The sequence below is a fragment of the Scyliorhinus torazame genome, chromosome 13 (assembly GCF_047496885.1).
Source record: "Scyliorhinus torazame isolate Kashiwa2021f chromosome 13, sScyTor2.1, whole genome shotgun sequence".
Classification (NCBI taxonomy): domain Eukaryota; kingdom Metazoa; phylum Chordata; class Chondrichthyes; order Carcharhiniformes; family Scyliorhinidae; genus Scyliorhinus; species Scyliorhinus torazame.
In genome coordinates, this window is record NC_092719.1 from 198145458 (window position 1) to 198165635 (window position 20178).

General features: G+C 50.2%; 1 protein-coding gene across 7 annotated transcripts in view; it reads left to right on the plus strand.

Moving 5' to 3' along the window:
- The window catches only part of plxnb1b (plexin b1b), a 323503-nt gene that overhangs the window by 293047 nt on the left and 10278 nt on the right, over positions 1 to 20178 (plus strand). For all 7 annotated transcript variants that reach the window (XM_072472813.1, XM_072472817.1, XM_072472818.1 and 4 more), the window contains 4 exons: positions 4859 to 5006; positions 7735 to 7799; positions 10962 to 11037; positions 11226 to 11300. In XM_072472813.1, coding sequence (XP_072328914.1) covers positions 4859 to 5006; positions 7735 to 7799; positions 10962 to 11037; positions 11226 to 11300 — 364 coding nt within the window. The remainder of the gene's footprint in view (positions 1 to 4858; positions 5007 to 7734; positions 7800 to 10961; positions 11038 to 11225; positions 11301 to 20178) is intronic.

Sequence of the window (20178 nt, forward strand, 5' to 3'; positions counted from 1 at the left end):
CCCGATGTCACCTCCATTGCCCCCAGATCCTTAAGGTTGCCACCACCACTGGGTTTGTGGTATACCTTTTCGGGGAGAGCAGTAGCGGCGCCGTCACCAGCGCCTTTAGGCTCGTTCCTTTACAGGACGCCATCTCCAGCCTCTTCCACGCCGCCCCCTCTCCCTCCCTCATTCATTTGCGAACCATCGCCCACATTGGCGGCCCAGTAATAATCGTCCAGATTCGGCAACGCCAGTCCCCCTCTGTCCCTGCTGCGCTGCAGGAACCCCCTCCTTACCCTCGGGGTCTTCCCTGCCCACACGAGACTCATAACAATCCTATCTATTTTTTAAAAAAGGCCTTACTGATCAAAATGCGGAGACATTGAAACACAAAAAGAAACCTTGGGAGGACCATCATTTTTACCGCCTGCACTCTGCCTGCCAGTGAGAGCGGCAGCATATCCCACCTCTTGAAATCCTCCTCCATCTGCTCCACCAGCCGCGTCAGATTGAGTTTGTGTAAAGTTCCCCAGCTCCTGGCTACCTGAATCCCCAAATATCGGAAGCTCCTTTCCACTCTCCGTAACGGCAGGTCATCAATCCCTCTTCCCTGGTCCCCGGGGTGTACTACGAAAAGCTCACTCTTCCCCATATTAAGCCTATATCCTGAAAAATCTCCAAACTCCCTCAATATCTGCATAACCTCTGTCATCCCCTCCACAGGATCCGCCACATACAGCAGTAGGTCATCTGCGTAGAGTGACGCTCGGTGTTCCTCGCCCCCTCTAACCACGCCCCTCCATTTCCTAGAGTCTCTCAACGCTATGGCCAGTGGTTCAATTGCCAGCGCGAACAGTAATGGGGACAGAGGGCACCCCTGCCTTGTTCCCCTATGTAACCGAAAATACTCCGATCTCTGCCGATTTGTGACTACACTTGCCACTGGGGCCCCATAGAGGAGTTTTACCCAACTGACAAACCCCTCCCCGAACCCAAACCTCCTCAGCACCTCCCATAAATACTCCCACTCTACCCTATCAAATGCCTTCTCTGCATCCATCGCTGCCACTATCTCTGCCTCCCCCTCCGCTGGGGGCATCATTATCACCCCCAACAGCCGTCGCACGTTAACATTCAGTTTTCTCCCCTTTACAAACCCTGTCTGGTCTTCATGCACCACCCCCGGGACACAATCCTCGATCCTCATCGCCAGCACTTTTGCCAGCAACTTGACGTCTACATTCAGGAGCGAGATAGGCCTATATGACCCGCAGCGAGATAGGCCTATATGACCCGCATTGCAGCGGATCTTTATCTCGCTTCAGGATTAATGATATCGTCGCCTCCGACATTGTCGGGGGTAGAGTCCCCCCTTCTCTGGCCTCGTTAAAGGTTCTTGCCAACAGCGGGGCCACCAAGTCCATGTACCTCCTATAAAACTCCACCGGGAACCCGTCTGGTCCCGGGGCCTTCCCTGCCTGCATGTTCCCCAGCCCTTTAGTCACCTCGTCCACCCCGATTGGCGGCCCCAGACCTGCCACCTCCTGCGCCTCCACCTTCGGGAACCTTAGTTGGTCCAAGAACTGTTGCATTCCCTCTTTTCCCTCCGGGGGTTGGGACCTATATAGCCTCTCATAATAGGTCTTAAACACCTCATTTACCTTCCCTGCACTCCGCACCGTAGTTCCCGTTTCATCCCTAACTCCCCCTATTTCCCTCGCCGCTATCCTCTTACGAAGCTGGTGGGCCAGCAGCCGACTCGCCTTTTCCCCATATTCCTATCTCATCCCCTGTGCCTTCCTCCACTGTGCCTCTGCCTTCCCTGTGGTCAGCAGGTCAAACTCCGTCTGAAGTCTTCGCCTCTCCCTATATAGTCCTTCGTCCGGGGCCTCCGCATATCTTTTATCCACACTCAAAATCTCTCCCACTAATCTCTCCCTTTCTTTGCCCTCTTTTTTCTCCTTGTAACCCCAATGGAGATCAACTCTCCCCTAACCACCGCCTTCTGCGCTTCCCATACTACCCCCACCTGGACCTCACCATCATCATTGGCCTCCAGGTACCTTTCAATACATCCCCGTACCCTTCCACAGACTCCCTCATCCGCCAATAGTCCCACATCCAGTCACCAGAGTGGGCGCTGTTCCCTCTCCTCTCCTAGTTCCAGATCCACCCAGTGCGGGGCATGATCTGAAACGGCTATGGCCGAGTACTCCATTCCTTCCACCCTCGAAATCAGTGCCCTACTCAAAACAAAGAAATCTATCCGGGAGTAAACCTTATGAACATGGGAGAAAAAGGAAAACTCTTTGGCCAACGGCCTAGCAATTCTCCACGGATCCACTCCCCCCATTTGCTCCATAAACCCCCTGAGCACCTTGGCCGCTGCCGGCCTTCTTCCGGTCCTGGATCTAGACCGATCTAACCCTGGATCCAGCACAGTGTTGAAATCCTCCCCCATTACCAGGCTTCCTAGCTTCAGGTCCGGGATACGTCCCAGCATCCGCTTCATAAATCCCGCATCATCCCAGTTCGGGGCATATACGTTGACCAGCACGACCTCCATTCCCTGCAGTCTGCCACTCACCATCACATATCTGCCCCCGCTGTCCGCTACAATGTTCCTAGCCTCGAACGATACCCGTTTCCCCACCAATATAGCCACCCCTCTATTTTTTGCGTCCAACCCTGAGTGGAACACCTGTCCCACCCATCCTTTCCTTAACCTAACCTGATCCGCCACCTTCAGATGCCTCTCCTGAAGCATGACCACGTCTGCCTTCAGTCCTTTTAAGTGCGTGAACACTCGGGCCCTCTTAATCGGCCCATTTAGGCCTCTCACATTCCACGTGATCAGCCGGATTGGGGGGCCATCATCTCCCTAGCGTGGGAAAAAACCCGTGCTTTCCTAGATCAGCCCCGCCCCCTATGGCGCAGCTCCCCCTACAGCCCCGTTCCCATTCCCCATCCCCCACCTATGTCCCTTTTTCCACCGGCGCCCACATTTCTGTGTCCCCTCCCCCCCGTCAAAGAAAAAAGGGATTTTTCTCTTCCCTTTCCCCTCCCCATCTATCGTCCCGATACAGTGAATCTCCCATTCCCCAATTTACATTTCTGTACATCAACATCGTCATCTCCGCCACAGCATCAGTCCCTCAGTTCTGGTCCAATTTCTCTTTTTGGATGAAGGTCCATGCCTCTTCCGACGTTTCAAAATAATAGTGTCTATCTTGGTGCGTGACCCACAATCGCGCCGGCTGCAGCATCCCAAACTTTACTTTCTTCTTGTGAAGCGCCGCCTTGGCCCGATTAAAACACGCTCTCCTTCTCACCACCTCCGCCCTCCAGTCCTGATACACTCGTATCACCGCATTCTCCCACTTGCTACTCCGTACCTTCTTGGCCCAGCTCAAAACGGCCTCTCTGTCGGTGAAGCGGTGAAATCTCACCACTATCACCCTTGGTGGTTCTCCAGCCTTGGGTCTCCTCGCAAGGACCCGGTGAGCCTCTTCCACCTCCAGGGGGCCCGGGGGGGGGGGGGGGGGGTGGAGGGGTGGCCTCAGCTCCCATTAGCGAATGGAGCATTGTGCTCACATAAGCCCCAACGTCAGCTCCCTCCACTCCCTCGGGGAGACACAGAATCTGGAGATTCTTTCTCCTCGAGCTGTTCTCCAGGACTTCGAGCCTTTCGATACACCCCTTGTGTAGTGCCTCGTGCGTCTCCATTTTTACCGCTAGGCCCAGAATCTCATCCTCGTTCTCAGCTGCCTTCTCCTTCACCCCACGAAGCTCTATCGCCTGGGCCTTTTGCGTTTCTTTTAGCCCTTCGATTGCCAACAACATCGGCGCCAGCACCTCCTTCTTTACTTCCTCCACACACCGTCTAAGGATTTCCTGCTGATCCGGCCCCCATGTCGTCTGGTCTCCATCTGTCGCCATCTCGCTTCTTCCTTCACTTCTCTGCCGCTGCTCCAGAGGATCCTTCGCAATCTGGCAACTACCACCCATCTTTTCCATACACATTAGGGGGGACTCCTTACTTCGTCACCCCACACTGGGTTTGGTCCGAAAGAATTTCCGTTGGGGCTCTCAAAAAGAGCCCAAAAGTCCGTCAGAGCGGGAGCTGCCGAAATGTGCAGCTTAGCAGTGCATCGCCGCAACCGGAAGGCTCCCCACTTCGGGACTTGATGGCCATGGAAGGTGGGTTCATAATGTGGCCAAACCAGTTGATTGTTAGCCTGTAAATCCATCCAATATGCCTGATGGCAGGCGGTAAGAACGGGAGAGTTTCCTGGTCAGCCAAATCGCAGAGGGCAACAGCAAACCACTGTGGTACTTTTGTCAAGCATAATGGTGGACAAAACCAATGGAGGTCCATGGGAACCAGTGCTCTCTTAGGGCCTGGTACCTGAAGGAGGAGAAAAATCAATCTACTCTGCACGGGGAATGCATTTCTTTGGTGGCTGTTGAGGAAGGTGAAAAACGAAGGCGATTGAGCTGTGACTTTGGTCATTCACTGAAAATATTTGGTAAATCCAAAGGGGTATTTAAACTGGTTGGTGTTGCGACATTTTAAGATTGATCAAATGTTCATAAATCACCCTTCATATGTCACTGTTGGAGGCACATTTGGAATATGACATGCTCTTAAGGAGTCCTGGCTTTCAAAGGCTAAGTGGTAGAATATGGATAATTCTAATAGAAAAAGAGTAAAAGGGAGAATTCCAGGATGTTAGTTCTGAGTTGGTTTTGATTATTTAATAACTTAAATGAAGGAAGGTCATGGTTCAAGTTATTAAATTCTTTAAAGAGTAGAATATACAGACACAAAGTTATATGGGTGTATAAAATTAGTTTTTTATTTTTATTTGCACAGTCTGCCTCTTCGCTTTTGGATAAACATTATAAAAAATCCTCACTTCACCTTTGACGTTCAGGTGTCGGATAACGTGGATGCCATGCTATCAGTTATCGCACAAACCTTCATGGATTCCTGCACTATTGCAGAACACAAGCTGGGCCGGGTAAGTGTGCCCAATGGATAATGGGAAAGAAACGCTGGAGGGGAAACCCTGACAAATAATTGGGTTTACAGCAGTAAACATATCAAAAAGGAAGACTTGCATTTCTGTAATTCCTATCACAACCTCACGATGTCCCAAAGTGCTTTACATTCAACTAAGTTTTTTTTTTAAGTGTAGTCACTATTGAAATGCAGCAGCTAATTTCTGCACAGCAAGCTCCCACAAAACAGCAATGTGATGATAATCAGTGAATCTGTTTTAGTGCTGTTAGTTGAGAGAAAGAGATTAGCCAGGACACCAAGGAGAGCTCCCTTGTTCTCCTCTGAAATGGTGTAAGAGGACAGAATGGGCCTCAGTTTGACATCCCGGCTGCAGTTGCCCAGCCATTGGGATTCTCTGTTACCGTCAGCGGTGCCCCGCCACCCACGGGTTTCCCAGAGGCATGGGGTGGTTTCAATGGGAAATCCAATTGATAAGTGGTGGGCGTACAGAATCCTAGTGCCAGTGAACAGCGTGCCACCGAGGAACCCGCGGCTAGGGAACCGGAGAATCCGGCCCGTCGGCATTGACCGCTGGCGGGATCTCTCGGTTCCACCGAGGCCTACATCCACCCCCGCTGCTAGGGAACCTGCTGTGTGGGGGTGGGGTGGGGGGAAGGGTCACCTTCGGTGAGACAGGAAGATCCCGGCAGCGAAAGGGCAGAAAAGCCCGCCCAACATCTTCAACAATGCAGCACTCCCTCGGTACTGCACTGGAATGACAGCCAAAACTTTGTACTCAAGTCCCTGAACTTTCAAGCTTTAGACTCCAGCGGGAATCCAGCAAGTGGCGGTGTTAGAGGCTATGGGATATTTGGACCATGGGGTCCACTTTTAATTCAGTCCGTATTTGAAAGTCAAACATTCTGTCCTTATTTTTATATCTTCTTTGGAAACCTCTGTTTTGGTCAGTTGTGGAAACTATCTTGATGGTCATGTTGAATTTGGGCTGCCGCAAGTGATGATGCTGCATTAAAAAAAGACAAAAGTAGTTCCCATTATAAATATGAGCATCGACATTTAAAACCAGGAAATAAGTGACTTTGCGTAAATGTAAGAATTTCACTCCAGGAACATACTTCCTACTTTATTTTCTGTCCCATCTCTTCATGTGCAACATCCTCTTGGGGGAAAAGGGTTAGCATTTTCCTTGGGTTTTGGCAGTGTTGCAATGAAGAAAGCTGCAACTAGGTGGCCCAACCAGATGGCTCATCTTCCATTGTTCCTTGTGGGGACTATTGCTTGGCAGCAAAGTAGTTAGTGGCGTTGAACAAGTTGAAGTTTCTGTAACCAATTTTACCGACTGAATTGTGAGTGAAGTAAAGGGCGTGATCCACGGGCCGTGTTGCGCTCTCGCTTGAGCACGGTGCGACCGGTGAATGCCGGGAGAGCCCTCGGGCTTCCCGGCAGTCTTCACGCCTCGCGGGATTCACCCAAGTCCTGCGAGGCGTTGGAGTCTGAATCCCACCCACAAGGGTCAGGGCCAAACAGCGCACGCCGAAGCCGGTTTTAAACTGGCTTTGGTGAACTTACCCGGCACCCAACAGCCTCCCTGGATTCTCCGGCCTCCCCAGTGAGGCCGCAGCCGGGCGCCAATCAATGCCGGTTCACACAAACGTGGACAAAGGCGGAATGGCATCTGGGGAGGGGGTGTCTCCCAGGCTATTGGAGACCCCTGGGTGGTCAGGGCAGGGTGGCCCCTGGCATGTGGGCACCTTGGCACTGCCCAGATGGTACCTTGGCACCACCGCCCAGGACTGCTGAGGTGCACGGATACCACTGCCAAGCTGGCAGGAGCACTACCTGGGTGCCAGGGTGGCAGTCTATGGGTGTCCAGGTGCCAGGGTGGCACTGCCAAGGGTCAGGTGCCGAGGGGGGGGCCACGCTGGTGAAAGGAGGGTGGAGGGGGGACTTTGAGTTGTGGGGGAGTGAAGGGCAGGTAAGTAGGGGTCTCTGGAAGATTTGGGGGGTGACGGGTGGGGGTCCTCGAAGGGAGTGGGTGCAAAGGGGACTTTGGGGGGGCCTGAAGAGGGGGCCCCCCAGGGGCCTCATAGTGGGGTGTCCTCACTTGGGGGGTGTGGAATAGTGCCCGTGCGTGTGAGGGGGGTCTTATTGCCCATGGGTTTGGGGGACGCACAAGCCCACTTAGAGAGTGGGGCACCCTTTCAAAATGGCAGCCCAATCTCAGCTCCCCAGTGCTAAAACAAATTCTAAGTTCGGGCTAAACTGGTGAGAATCTCGCCAGGGCTCAAATAATTGACAAAGTGTCATTGAATAGCGGTGAGGGAACTCCCTGAAAAACCAATGAACTTCGAAATTTCTCCAGAGAAATGCACCCAAGACAATAGAGTGATCAACATAAGGAGAGGCCTTCATTTCTGTTTGAAACTCTATACTTGAGACCATTTGTCAGAACCAAACTCAAATCAACAGGTCTTTTCAACTGACCCCCGAATAGTTTGCAGTGGTGGCCCATGTTTTAACTTAATGTTGTTGTGTCATTCTATTGACTCAACACAGAGGTCCAAAACATTCAACTTTTTTATCACGTAATTTGAGCTGAGCTCTCGATGCCAGCTTTCACTTCTAAAGCGCACATTGAGATTTGACCAGAAGAGAATTTGTTGGCATAATGTCTCCTGTCACTTCGAGTATAACTGATGTGACCCTGTTTGAATTTTCAATTCTAGGATTCTCCAATTAACAAACTGCTGTATGCCAGGGACATCCCTCGATACAAACAGATGGTGGAGAGGTAAGAATCCTGAGATGTCCATTTTTCTCCCACTGCGCCTAGGATACTGGATACATGCTGGTATCCAGGAAGCGGTCAGAAAATAAAAATTGCCGGTTTGTTAGCCTGGAACCTTTTGGGAGAAGCTAACTTTCTTTCGATATTTTGCTGGTCAGGTTTTGAAGCCATTTCTTCAATCTTGCTCCTTTTGATCTTCCCCTCCCACAGTACCCTTAGTATAAAGACAGCTAATGAATCTTGCACGATGCAAGTCTTACCAGTCAGACTGTGAATTTCTACGATTAGAGGGTCGACAACTTAATACAGAAGGAGAGAAATTTCATCCAGTGTTAGCAGTTAAGAGAACCTTTGCACCATAACAGTTGGCTCAAGAAATGCTCAGCAAGCACGTGCTGTGTCAAACAGAAGCTTGAGCTGCTGTTGACCTCTTCTCCTGAACAATGGGACCTCTGACAGTCATTATCACTGCTTGCTCAGGTCACAAACGTCTATTCCTCCAATGTAGGTGCTTCCCCCTTCCTCACAAAAAAGAACAATGAACAAAATCATGAAGGAATACAGATATACACCTGGCCCCAGTACCTGAACCTAATCTTGATATTAATGAATTAATTAAGAGCTCCAAGATTTCCAGGGGATTGGAGAACTTGGAAAGCTGACCTGCCAGTTTTCTATCCAAGCAAAACATTGCAGATACCGGAAACCTGAAATAAAAACAAAATACTGTAAATACTGGCAGCATCTGAGGGCAGGGAAGCAATTAAGGTTTCGGTCCATAACTGTTGACCAGAACCTTGATGGAAGGTCACGGGCCTGAAACGTTAACTCTCCACCCATATTATCAGACTTGCTGAGTATTTCCAGCGTTTGTTTTTATTGTAAATTTTGTATAACCACCAATGGCTGTGCAAATGCCAACGAAAGGTCCATGAAGGTAAAATGTCCAGCACTCTCCATATTCAATATATTCCCAGTTTGGGTGTCATTTGTGTTCATTTTATTGAAGTGTAACTTTATTAGCTAATCAAATGATTAGGAAAATATAGGTGCTATCTAGCCGAAGTTATGCAGCTGGCCCATATTGCTTAGACATGGTATCAGCATCCTGGGGTTACAGTTCACCAGAAACTGAATTGGACCAGCCCAATATTGTGGCTACCAGGGCAGGTCAAATTCTAGGAGTCCTGCAGCGAGTAACTCACCTCCTAACACCCTAAAGCCTGTCCACCATCTACAAGGCACACATCAGGAGTGTTATGGAATACTCTCCACTTGCCTGGATGAGTGCAATTCCAGCAACACTCAAGCTTGTTGACGCCATCCAGGACGAAGCAGCCCGCCTGAATGCTCCTCCTTCCACAAATATTCAATCCATTCACCACCGACAAACAGTGGCAGCCGCGTGTACCATCGACAGGATGCACAGCAGGAACTCACCAAGGCTCCTTAGGCAGCATCTTCCAAACCGATGACCACTACCATCTAGAAGGCCAAGAGCAGCAGATACCTGGGAACCCCACCACCTGGGCTTCTGGCTGGGAAATATATCGCCGCTCCTTTACTGTCACTGGGTAAAAATCCTGGAACTCCCTCCCTGACAGCACTGTAGGTGCACCTGCAACTCCGGGACTGCAGCGGTTCAAGAAGGCAGCTCACCACCACCTTCTGAAGGGCAACCAGGGATGGGCAATAAATGCTGGCCTAACCAGCGACACCCACATCCAATAAATGAATTTTTTAAAAGGCATCCTGATTGGCTTTTAGAGATTTTGAAGAATCTTGTCCAGCTCAAATTTCTCATTCAATTACATTATCCATAACTTCCTGGGCTGGAAGGTCATCGAAGGGGCCTCTACTAGCTGTGCCAGGTCAATTTGGGGTGTGGTATGTCTGTCGCCTACCCTTACTTTCCAATTGTCTTTGTACCCCCCCCCCAACACACAGACACACACACACCCACACACATGAAAGAAAATTGGTGTCGACTGCAAATTTAGAAATAGTTTTTCATTCCAAAGTCCAAATTGTTGATATAAGTTGTGAACCGCGGTGGCCCCTCGTTGATCCTTGTGAAAAGACAACGTCCCACTTTCTGCCACTCAGAGGAACTATACTTTACTCCCCCTCTCTGCTTCCTGTCTTGAAGCCAGTTAGTTAGCATTCTGGCGTTTGCCCCGCCCGACTCCGCATTCTCTGATCTTATTCGTTACTCTGTTATGGGAGGGAGGGGGTGCTTTTGAAAATGCAGGTAAATTTCATCCACTGATTACCATTGTTCACTCGAGTTTGCAAGAGCTGAATGATATCTTGTAGGAGTGGGAATGCGGTGGGAGCTTGGGCCACAAAATTAACCTCTAAATAAAGGGGCAATAAACAATCTGCAATAAAGATATAAATGCTGGAAATATGAAGCAAGCCAAGCCCACCAACACCCTGTAAACAGGTTGAAAAAGTGCTTTGCGTGGACAGGGGCCAGCGAATCACGGCCACATGTTTTGGGGTTGCGGAAGATTCTGGGCGGGAGTGTTCGCGGTCTTAGCCAGGGTAGTGGAGGAGGAGGTGGACCCGGACACTTCGGCGGCGATATTTGGGGTTTCGGAGGAGCCGGAGCTCATGGAGAAGAGGAAGGCCGATGTCATGGCCTTCGCCTCTCCAATTGCATGGCGACGGATTTTGCTGGAGTGGCGGCCGGCATCGCCACCGGGGGTAGCAGCATGGTTGGGTGACCTGTATGACTTCCTGCGGTTAGAGAAGATAAAGTATGAATTAAGGGGCTCAGCAGGGGAGTTTTAGAAAAGGTGGGGGAATGTTTGTGACCGTGTTTGAGGAGGTGTTTATCGCGGGGGAGGGGGGGGGGGAGGTGAAAAAGGGGGAAAGTCTGTACAAACTGTATAGCTGATTGTTGGGAAGTATGCTTCCCAGGGTGTTTATTTGCTGTAACCTACTTTGATACAAGTTTGTAATAAAATGCGTTTAAAAAAAAAAAAAAAGTGCTTTGCATGTAGAGCTTCTGAAAGGCCTCTGACAGAGTCTCTGCCTGAAATGTGAAGCTGCTTTTCTTCAGGTGCTAATGTGCTTGCTGTTAATTTCTGCAACTTGGTTTCATTTGGGATGGTGTTACTTTATCAGGTATAAGTGACCGGACTCTGCTCTCTCTGACAGGTACTATGCAGACATTCGACAGACCATCTCAGCTAGCGACCAGGAAATGAACTCTGCTTTAGCTGAGCTCTCCAGAGTAAGTACTTGGGAATAGAACCTGTGTCTCAAAGAATCCAGGCAATAGTAATAATTAATTCTCCAGCTTGTCCAGCGTAAAGATTGACTGAAGTGCTGCGACGATTCAGGAGGTAGCTGCTGATTTGTTTAGGGACAATAATCCCCAGTGACGATTCTCTTTACAGCCAGTGTTCTCGTCTTTTACAGAATAATTCCAGTGACATGAACTCTCTCGTAGCTCTCCACGAACTCTATAAATACATCAACAAGTACTACGACCAGGTATGGAGACCAGGCATATAGGCCCGATTATGTGTGGAGACTAGGATCAGGAATGTTAGCATTTCAAGTGCTCTAAACATCGAATTTCAGTCACTTCTGTGACATTGGAGGAGTTTAGGAATGTTGGCTTCTCGATACTGGGACATTAAGACTTAAAAGCCTGGGGATATAGTGTGTTTGGCAGCAGTGGTCATGGTTTTAAAAAGGATTTTGTTTTGTTTCCAGGGAACAGCAGGTGACATTGACAATTCTAAAATGTGGATTGGCTGGGGAGGGTTCTGGGGAGTTAATTTGCTTTGGCAGCCTGCAAAGATCATGGGCGGAATTCTCCGACCCCCCGCCGTGTCGGAGAATTCCCGGGGGGTCGGGGGGGCGGCGGCGCGAATCCCTCCCCACTGCCGGCAGCTGTATTCTCCGGCACTGTTTTTCGGGTAGGGATGGGATGCACGCGACACCGGTCAGGGGCCGTTGGAAGCAGCCCCCCGCAATTCTCCAGGCCCCGATGGGCCGAGCGGCCGTTCATTTTTGGCCAGTCCTGCCTAGTCCCACACCTGGCAGGTAAGTTGGCGGGGACGGTCCTCGGCAGGGGGGGGGGGGGTCACAGGGGGATCCGACCACGGCAGCGGTTCCACGCATGCGTGAGATCATGCCGGCCCTTCGGCGCATGCGCAAACACGCGCAGTCCCTTCGGAGGCGGCTGGAGTGGCGCCAACCCCTCTGGCGTCCACCTAGCGTCCGAAAGTAAGGAGAATTCCGCACTTTCGGGGGCTGTTGACGCCGGAGTGGTTGGCGCTGGTTCTCCCGCTGGCGTGGGGACATAGCCCCCCAGAAGGGAGAATCCCGCTGCATTTGTTTTTCAGCTTGGGGAGATGAAGTAATTGCTGGGTGGAGCCCAAAAAGTCAGAGAGGCAGTGAGTTTGGAGAAGCTTTGAGAGAGAGGAGCTGAATTCTGATCTGCCTGATCATGAGTCAACAATTCTTTCCCTGTAGGATAATTTTTTTTAAAACCAAAGTAATATTTTAAGGCAGTGCAGTCTAGGAAGAGGACGAAACAATCCAGTTGAAGCAGCAATTTGAAAATAGTCAGCCAGAATCTGCAGGGGTTCTAACCAGGGCCCAAATCTGTTCTGCAATGGAAGTATTACTCTATGCCCTACTGAGTTTTAAACTGGATTGGGGGCTGTATGTTTCTTTTCTTGTTGTTTAATGGGAAATTGTATCGTTGTGTTAAGGGGTAATTGTAAGCTGTCCTTTTCGGGTGTGAAGTTAAAAGTTTAATATTTTATTCATAATAAAGTTTTGTTTTAGAAATACTAAAGCCCTATTTTTTCATTCAATCACCCCTGGAGTGAATCATTCCTTCCCTTTGCGATTATTTTGGGGTTAAAAATCCATTTAAGCAGCAAAAGCCATGTTTAAAAGCTTCCAGCTAGTTATACCTGAACTGCTTGATGCATGCAATAAATCAGGTCATATTCCATTTCTGAATTGACCAAACGAAGGCAGAATCTTTGAAGTCCGTGGAATCCCAGGTGAAGATTATCTAATTGGCCAGAAGATTTGGTGGGAGAATCTAATGCTGAAATTTCAATATAGGATTAATTGAGCATGCGTGGAAAAACCACCAACATACTTGGGATTTAAAAGAAGCCCATCTTCTCGATAATGCTGTCTGACACACCGTATTCTCGGAAGGAAGACAAAGAGCAGTATCACAACACTCTGGAATAGGTAACCTGAGGGAGTCTGCTTGGGGAAAGCAAAGACCCATTGGAGATGGTGGCTTCAATACCTGGGGAGTCTGTCAGAAAGTTAGATTTCTTTGCATTCCAAGGCAAATTAGCTGTGGCCTTTGGGTGCTTGACAGAAATCAGTGTTCCTGCCGGCTAAACAGGCATTCACACGAGGGAACAGGGCACTGTATCTCCTGTGAAATACTGAACAATTTTATTTTTTTGTTGAGGTATTTATGGTTTTATAACAACAACAGAAGAAACAATGTACATACAAATATAAACATAGTGCAAAGGCCGTCATCCTCCCTCACAGGCCCCACCTTACCAACACCCTAGTCTAAACGAAACTAAACCCCAGCCCCTCCCCCCCCCTTCCTGCTGACGGTTAATTTTCCCCAAAGAAGTCGACGAACAGCTGCCACCTCCGGGCGAACCCGAACATTGACCCTCTCAGGGCGAACTTGATTTTCTCCAGACAGAGAAAGCTAGCCATGTCAGATAGCCAGGTCTCCGACTTCGGGGGCTTTGAGTCCCGCCAAGCTAATAATATCTGTCTCCGGGCTGCCAGATAGGCAAAAGCCAGTACGTCTGCCTCTTTCTCCTCCTGGATTCCCGGGTCTTCCGACACTCTGAAAATCGCCACTTCTGGACTCGGTGCCACCCTTGTTTTTAACACCATGGACATGACATCCACAAACCCCTGTCAGAATCCCCTAAGCTTCGGGGATGCCCAGAAATATGAACATGGTTCGCTGGTGGTCCTGCACACCTTGCGCACCTGTCTTCTACCCCAAAGTACCTGCTCATCCAGGCCACTGTCATGTGGGCCCGGTGAATGACCTTAAACTGTATCAGGCTGAGCCTGGCGCATGTTGTGGACCCGTTGACTCTACTCAACGAGTCCGCCCAGAGACCGTCCTCTATCTCTCCTCCTAACTCTTCTTCCCATTTGCGTTTCAGCTCCTCAGTCTGTGTTTCCTCTGACCCCATGAGTTCCTTGTAAATGTCTGAAATCCTCCCCTCTCCCACCCACCTTCTGGAAACTACCCTGTCCTGTATCCCCCTTGGCGGTAGGAGTGGGAAGGTTGAGACCAGCCTGCGTAGGAAGTCCCGCACCTGTAGGTACCAGGGATGTCTCAGATCGGCTGCAGGACATACTGAAGGGGGGGGGGTGAACAGCCAGTTGTCGTGGTGCATATAGGCACCAACGATATAGGTAAAAAACGGGATGAGGTCCTACAATCAGAATTTAGGGAGTTAGGAGATAAGTTAAAAAGTAGGACCTCAAAGGTAGTAATCTCAGGATTGCTACCAGTGCCACGAGACAGTCAGAGTAGAAATTCAAGAATAGTCAGAATTAATATGTGGCTTGAGAGATGGTGCAGGAGGGAGGGGTTCAGATTTTTGGGACATTGGAACCGGTTCTGGGGGCGGTGGGACCATTACAAATCGGATGGTCTACACCTGGGCAGGACTGGAACCAATGTCCTAGGGGGTGCTTTTGCTAACACTGTTTGGGAGGTTTTAAACTAATGTGGCAGGGGGATGGGAATCAGATTAGGAAGTTAGAGGTCAGTAAAGAGGCAGCAACTAAAGCCAGTCAGGTACTAGATAATAAACTCAATGTGACTAATGGGAAGAGTAGACAGGGAAGAGATGATGAACGCAAAGGGACAGGTGGTCTGAGGTGCATTTGTTTCAATGCGAGAAATGTAGCAGGTAAGGCAGATGAACCTCGGGCTTGGATTAGTACCTGGGAATATGATGATATTGGTATTATGGAGACTTGGTTGAGGGAAGGGCAAGACTGGCAACTAAATATCCCAGGGTATAGATGCTTCAGGAGGGATAGAGAGGGAGGTAAAAGGGGTGGAGGAGTTGCATTACTGGTCAGAGATGATATCACAGCTATGATTAAGGAGGGCACGATGGAGGATTTGAGCACTGAGGCAATATGGGTAGAGCTAAGAAATAGGAAGGGTGCACTAACATTGTTGTGACTTTACTACAGGCCTCCCAAAAGCGAGCGTGAAGTAGAGGTACAAATATGTAGACAGATTATAGAAAAATGTAGGAGCAATAGGGTGGTCGTGATGGGAGAATTTAACTTCCCCAACATTGAATGGGACTCATGTAGTGTTGGAGGCGTAGATGGAGCAGAATTAGTAAGGAGCATCCAGGAGAGTTTTTAAGAGCAGTATGTAAATAGTTCAACTCGGGAAGGAGCCATACTGGACCTGGTATTGGGAATGATCCCGGCCAGGTGGTTAAAGTTTCAGTCGGTGATTACTTTGGGAATAGCAATCACAATTCCGTAAGTTTTAGCATACTCGTGGACAAAGACGAGAGTGGTCCTAAAGAAAGTGTGGCTAAATTGGGGAAAGGCCAAGTATAACAAAATTCAGCAGGAGCTAGGGAATGTGGATTGGGAGCAGCTCTATAAGGGTAAATCCACATTTGAAATGTGGGAGTCTTTTAAGGAAAGGTTGATTAGAGTGCAGGACAGACATGTCCCTGTGAAAATGAGGGATAGAAATGGCAAGATTAGGGAACCATGGATGACAGGTGGAATTGTGAGACTAGCTAAGATGAAAAAGGAAGCATACATAAGATCTAGGCAACTTAAATCTGATGAAGCTTTGGAGGAATATCGGGAAAGTAGGACAAATCTCAAACACGCAATAAAGAGGGCTAAAAGGGGTCATGAAATGTCTTTGGCTAACAGGGTTAAGGAAAATCCCCAAGCCTTTTATTCGTATATAAGGAGCAAGAGGGTAACTAGAGAAAGGATTGGCCCACTCAAAGACAAAAGAGGGAATTTATGCGTGGAGTCAGAGGAAATGGGTGAGATTCTTAATGAGTACTTTGCATCGGTAGTCACCAAGGAGAGGGACATGACGGATGTTGAGGCTAAGGATGGATGTTTAAATACTCTAGGTCAAGTCAGCATAAGGAAGGGAGAAGTTTTGGGTATTCTAAAAGGCATTAAGGTGGACAAGTCCCCAGGTCGGGATGGGATCTATCCCAGGTTACTGAGGGAAGCGAGGGAAGAAATAGCTGGGGCCTTAACAGGTATCTTTGCAGCATCTTGAGCACGGGTGAGGTCCCAGAGGACTGGAGAATTGCTAATGTTGTCCCTTTGTTCAAGAAGGGTAGCAGAGATAATCCAGGGAATTATAGACCTGTGAGCTTGACGTCCGTGGTAGGTAAACTGTTGGAGAAGATACTGAGAGATAGGATCTATTCACATTTGAAAGAAAATAGACTTATCAGTGATAGGCAGCATGGTTTTGTGCAGGGACGGTCATGTATTACAAACCTAATAGAATTCTTTGAGGAAGTGATAACGTTAATTGATGAGGGACGGGCTATAGGTGTCATATACATGGACTTCAATAAGACGTTTGATAAAGTTTCCCATGGCAGGTCGATGGAAAAAGTGAAGTCGTATGAGGTTCAGGGTGTACTAGCTAGATGGCTAAAGAACTGGCTGGGCAACAGGAGACAGAGAGTAGTGGTGGAAGGGAGTGTCTCAAAATGGAGAAAGGTGACTAGTGGTGTTCCACAGGGATCCGTGCTCGGACCACTATTGTTTGTGATATACATAAATGATCTGGACGAAGATATAGGTGGTCTGATTAGCAAGTTTGCAGATGATACTAAGATTGGTGGAGTTGCAGATAGCGAGGAGGACTGCCAGAGAATACAGCAAAATAGAAATAGATTGGAGAGTTGGGCAGAGAAATGGCAGATGGAGTTCAATCCAGGCAAATGCGAGTTGATGCATTTTGGAAGATCTAATTCAAGAGCGGACTATACGGTCAATGGAAGAGTCCTGGGGAAAATTGATGTACAGAGAGATCTGGGAGTTCAGGTCCATTGTACCCTGAAGGTGGCAACGCAGGTCGATAGAGTGGTCAAGAAGGCATACGGCATGTTTGCCTTCATCGGACGGGGTATTGAGTACAAGAGTCGGCAGGTCATGTTACAGTTGTATAGGACTTTGGTTAGGCCACATTTGGAATACTGCGTGCAGTTCTGGTCGCCACATTACCAGAAGGATGTGGATGCTTTAGAGAGGGTGCAGAGGAGGTTCACCAGGATGTTGCCTGGTATGGAGGGTGCTAGCTATGAAGAAAGGTTGAGTAGATTAGGATTGTTTTCGTTGGAAAGACGGAGGTTGAGGGGGGACCTGATTGAGGTCTACAAAATTATGAGAGGTATGGACAGGGTGGATAGCAACAAGCTTTTTCCAAGAGTGGGGGTGTCAATTACAAGGGGTCACGATTTCAAGGTGAGAGGGGGAAAGTTTAAGGGAGATGTGCGTGGAACGTTTTTTACGCAGAGGGTGGGAGGTGCCTGGAACGCTTTGCCAGCAGAGGTGGTAGAGGCGGGCACAATAGCATCATTTAAGATGAATCTAGACAGATATATGAATGGGCGGGGAACAAAGGGAAGTAGATCCTTTGAAAATAGGTGACAGGTTTAGATAAAGGATCTGGGGCGAGATTCTCCGACCCCCCGCCGGGTCGGAGAATCGCCGGGGGCTGGCGTGAATCCCGCCCCCGCCGGTTGCCGAAGTCTCTGGCACCGGAGATTCGGCGGGGGTGGGAATCGCGCCGCGCCGGTTGTCGGGCCCCCCCGCGCGATTCTGCGGCCTGGATGAGCCGAAGTCCCGCCGCTAAAATGCCTGTCCCGCCAGCGTAGATTAAACCACCTACCTTACCAGCGGGACAAGGTGGCGCGGACGGGCTCCGGGGTCCTGGGGGGGGGCGCGGGGCGATCTGGCCCCGGGGGGTGCCCCCACGGTGGCCTGGCCCACGATCGGGGCCCACCGATCCGCGGGCGGGCCTGTGCCGTGGGGGTGCTCTTTCCCTTCCGCCTCCGCCACGGCCTCCACCATGGCGGAGGCAGAAGAGACTCCCTCCACTGCGCATGCGCGGGAATGCCGTCAGCGGCCGCTGACGCTCCCGCGCATGCGCCGCCCGGAGATGTCATTTCCGCGCCAGCTGGCGGGGCATAGCTCCGGGTCCTTGTCCCGCTTCAGGATCAATGAGATAGTGGCCTGTGACATCATCGGGGGAAGCCCCCCTCGCTCCCTTGCCTCATTAAATGTCCTCATCAGCAGCGATCCCAGAGAACTTTTTGTAAAACTCCACTGGGTACCCGTCCGGTCCCGGGGCTTTACCCGACTGCATGGCCTTCAGACCATCTGCTGTTTCTTCCATCCCGATCGGAGCCCCAGCCCTTCTACCACCCCTCGTCCACCTTTGGGAACCTCAGCCCCCCTAAGAATTGCCTCATCCCCTCAGGCCCAGCTGGGGGTTCCGACTCATACAGCTTACTGTAAAACTCCTTCAACGCCTCATTAACCCCTGCTGAGTCTCGAACCAGGTTCCCATCCCTGTCCCTTACTTTCTCGATCTCCCTGGCTGCCTCCCTCTTTCTAAGCTGCTGCGCAAGCATTCTGCTGGCCTTCTCCCCATGTTCATAGATCGCCCCCCTCGCCTTCCTCAGCTACTCCACTGCCTTCCCTGTAGTTAACAAGCCAAATTCCGCCTGTAAGCTCCATCGTTCCCCTAAAAGCCTGCCTCTGGGGTTTCCGCGTACCTCCTGTTGACCTGTAGTATTTCCCTTCTCAATTGGTCCATTTCTGCTCTGTCCAACTTTTCCCTATGGACCTGTATCGAGATCAGCTCCCATCTAACCACCGCCTTCAGCGCCTCCCAGACCATTGCAGCTGAGACTTCCCCTGGACACACACCTCCTCGTCCGCTAAAAGTCCAACATCCAGTCTCCAGTGCGGGCATTGGCCACCTCCTTGCTCACCTGTAGGGTCAACCCAGTGCGGGGCATGATCTGAGATCGTGATCGCTGAGTACCCAGTGTCCACTACCCCCGTCAGTAAAGCCCTATTCAGGATAAAAAAGTCAATCCGGGAGTACACTTTAGTAGAAGGAGAACTCCTTAACTCTCGGCCGCCCACATCTCCATGGGTCCCGTCCCCCCCCCCCCCATCTGCTCATAAACCCCTTTAGCTCCTTTGCCATTGCTGGCACCCTGTCTATCCTTGAGCTTGACCGGTCTAGCCCTGGGTTAATGACTGCGTTAAAGACCCCCGATGACCAACTTGTGCGAATTCAGGTCCGGGATCTTCCCCAAATCCTCTTTATGAACTCCACATCATCCCAATTTGGTACGTACACATTCACGAGCACCACCGGCAGCCCTTCCAGCTTCCCACTAACCATGATGTAACGGCCTCCCACATCTGCAACTATTCTTCCCGCCTCGAATGACACTCACTTATTAATCAGGATCGCGACCCCTCTAGTCTTGAGTCCAACCCCGAGTGAAAAACTTGTCCGACCCATCGCTTCCTTAATCTAATCTGATCGGTTATTCTAAGGTGTGTCTCCTGTAACATTGCCACAACCGCCTTCGGTCCCCTCAAATGCGCGAACACGCGTGCCCTCTTAACCGGCCCATTTAGCCCTCTTACGTTCCATGTGATCAGCCTGGTTGGGGGGCTTCCCCCCCCCCCCCCCCGCCGATTGGCCATCCCTTCTCTTGGACCAGTCTCCAGCCCGCACGCCACGCATCCGCAGGCCCGCCCCCAGACCTCCTCTTCTTCCACAGCAAAAGTCCCTCCCCGTCAGCAGAACATTTCCCCCCCCCCCCCCCCCCCCGAATAACAGCACTATGCAAACCATCCCCTTCAACAAGCATAACGTTTGCTCACCCCCCACTGCGCTTCCGTGAGCTAGCCCGCCCAGCTAGCTTGGTGACCCCCCCCCCCTTCCCCCCCTCTCGGACACACACATGCAAAAGAAATACAATCCCAACCCAATTGCCCGAAAGAAACACACAGAAAATCAAACCGAAGATTCAACATCTAACATTCACACCTCCATCCCCCATCAGAGCAAATGCTAACTTTAACTCACACAGATCGTCAGCAGGCCCCAAATCAATACAGAAGGCATTACAAATAACATCCAAAAACAAGAAACTTTTTCCACATAAGCGCTGCAGCGAAGTTCAAACACCTCAGTCCGCTACCAGCCCTTTCCTTCTAGCGAAGTCCATCGCTTCCTCGGGCGACTCAAAGTAAAAATGTTGCTCCTCATAAGTGACCCAGA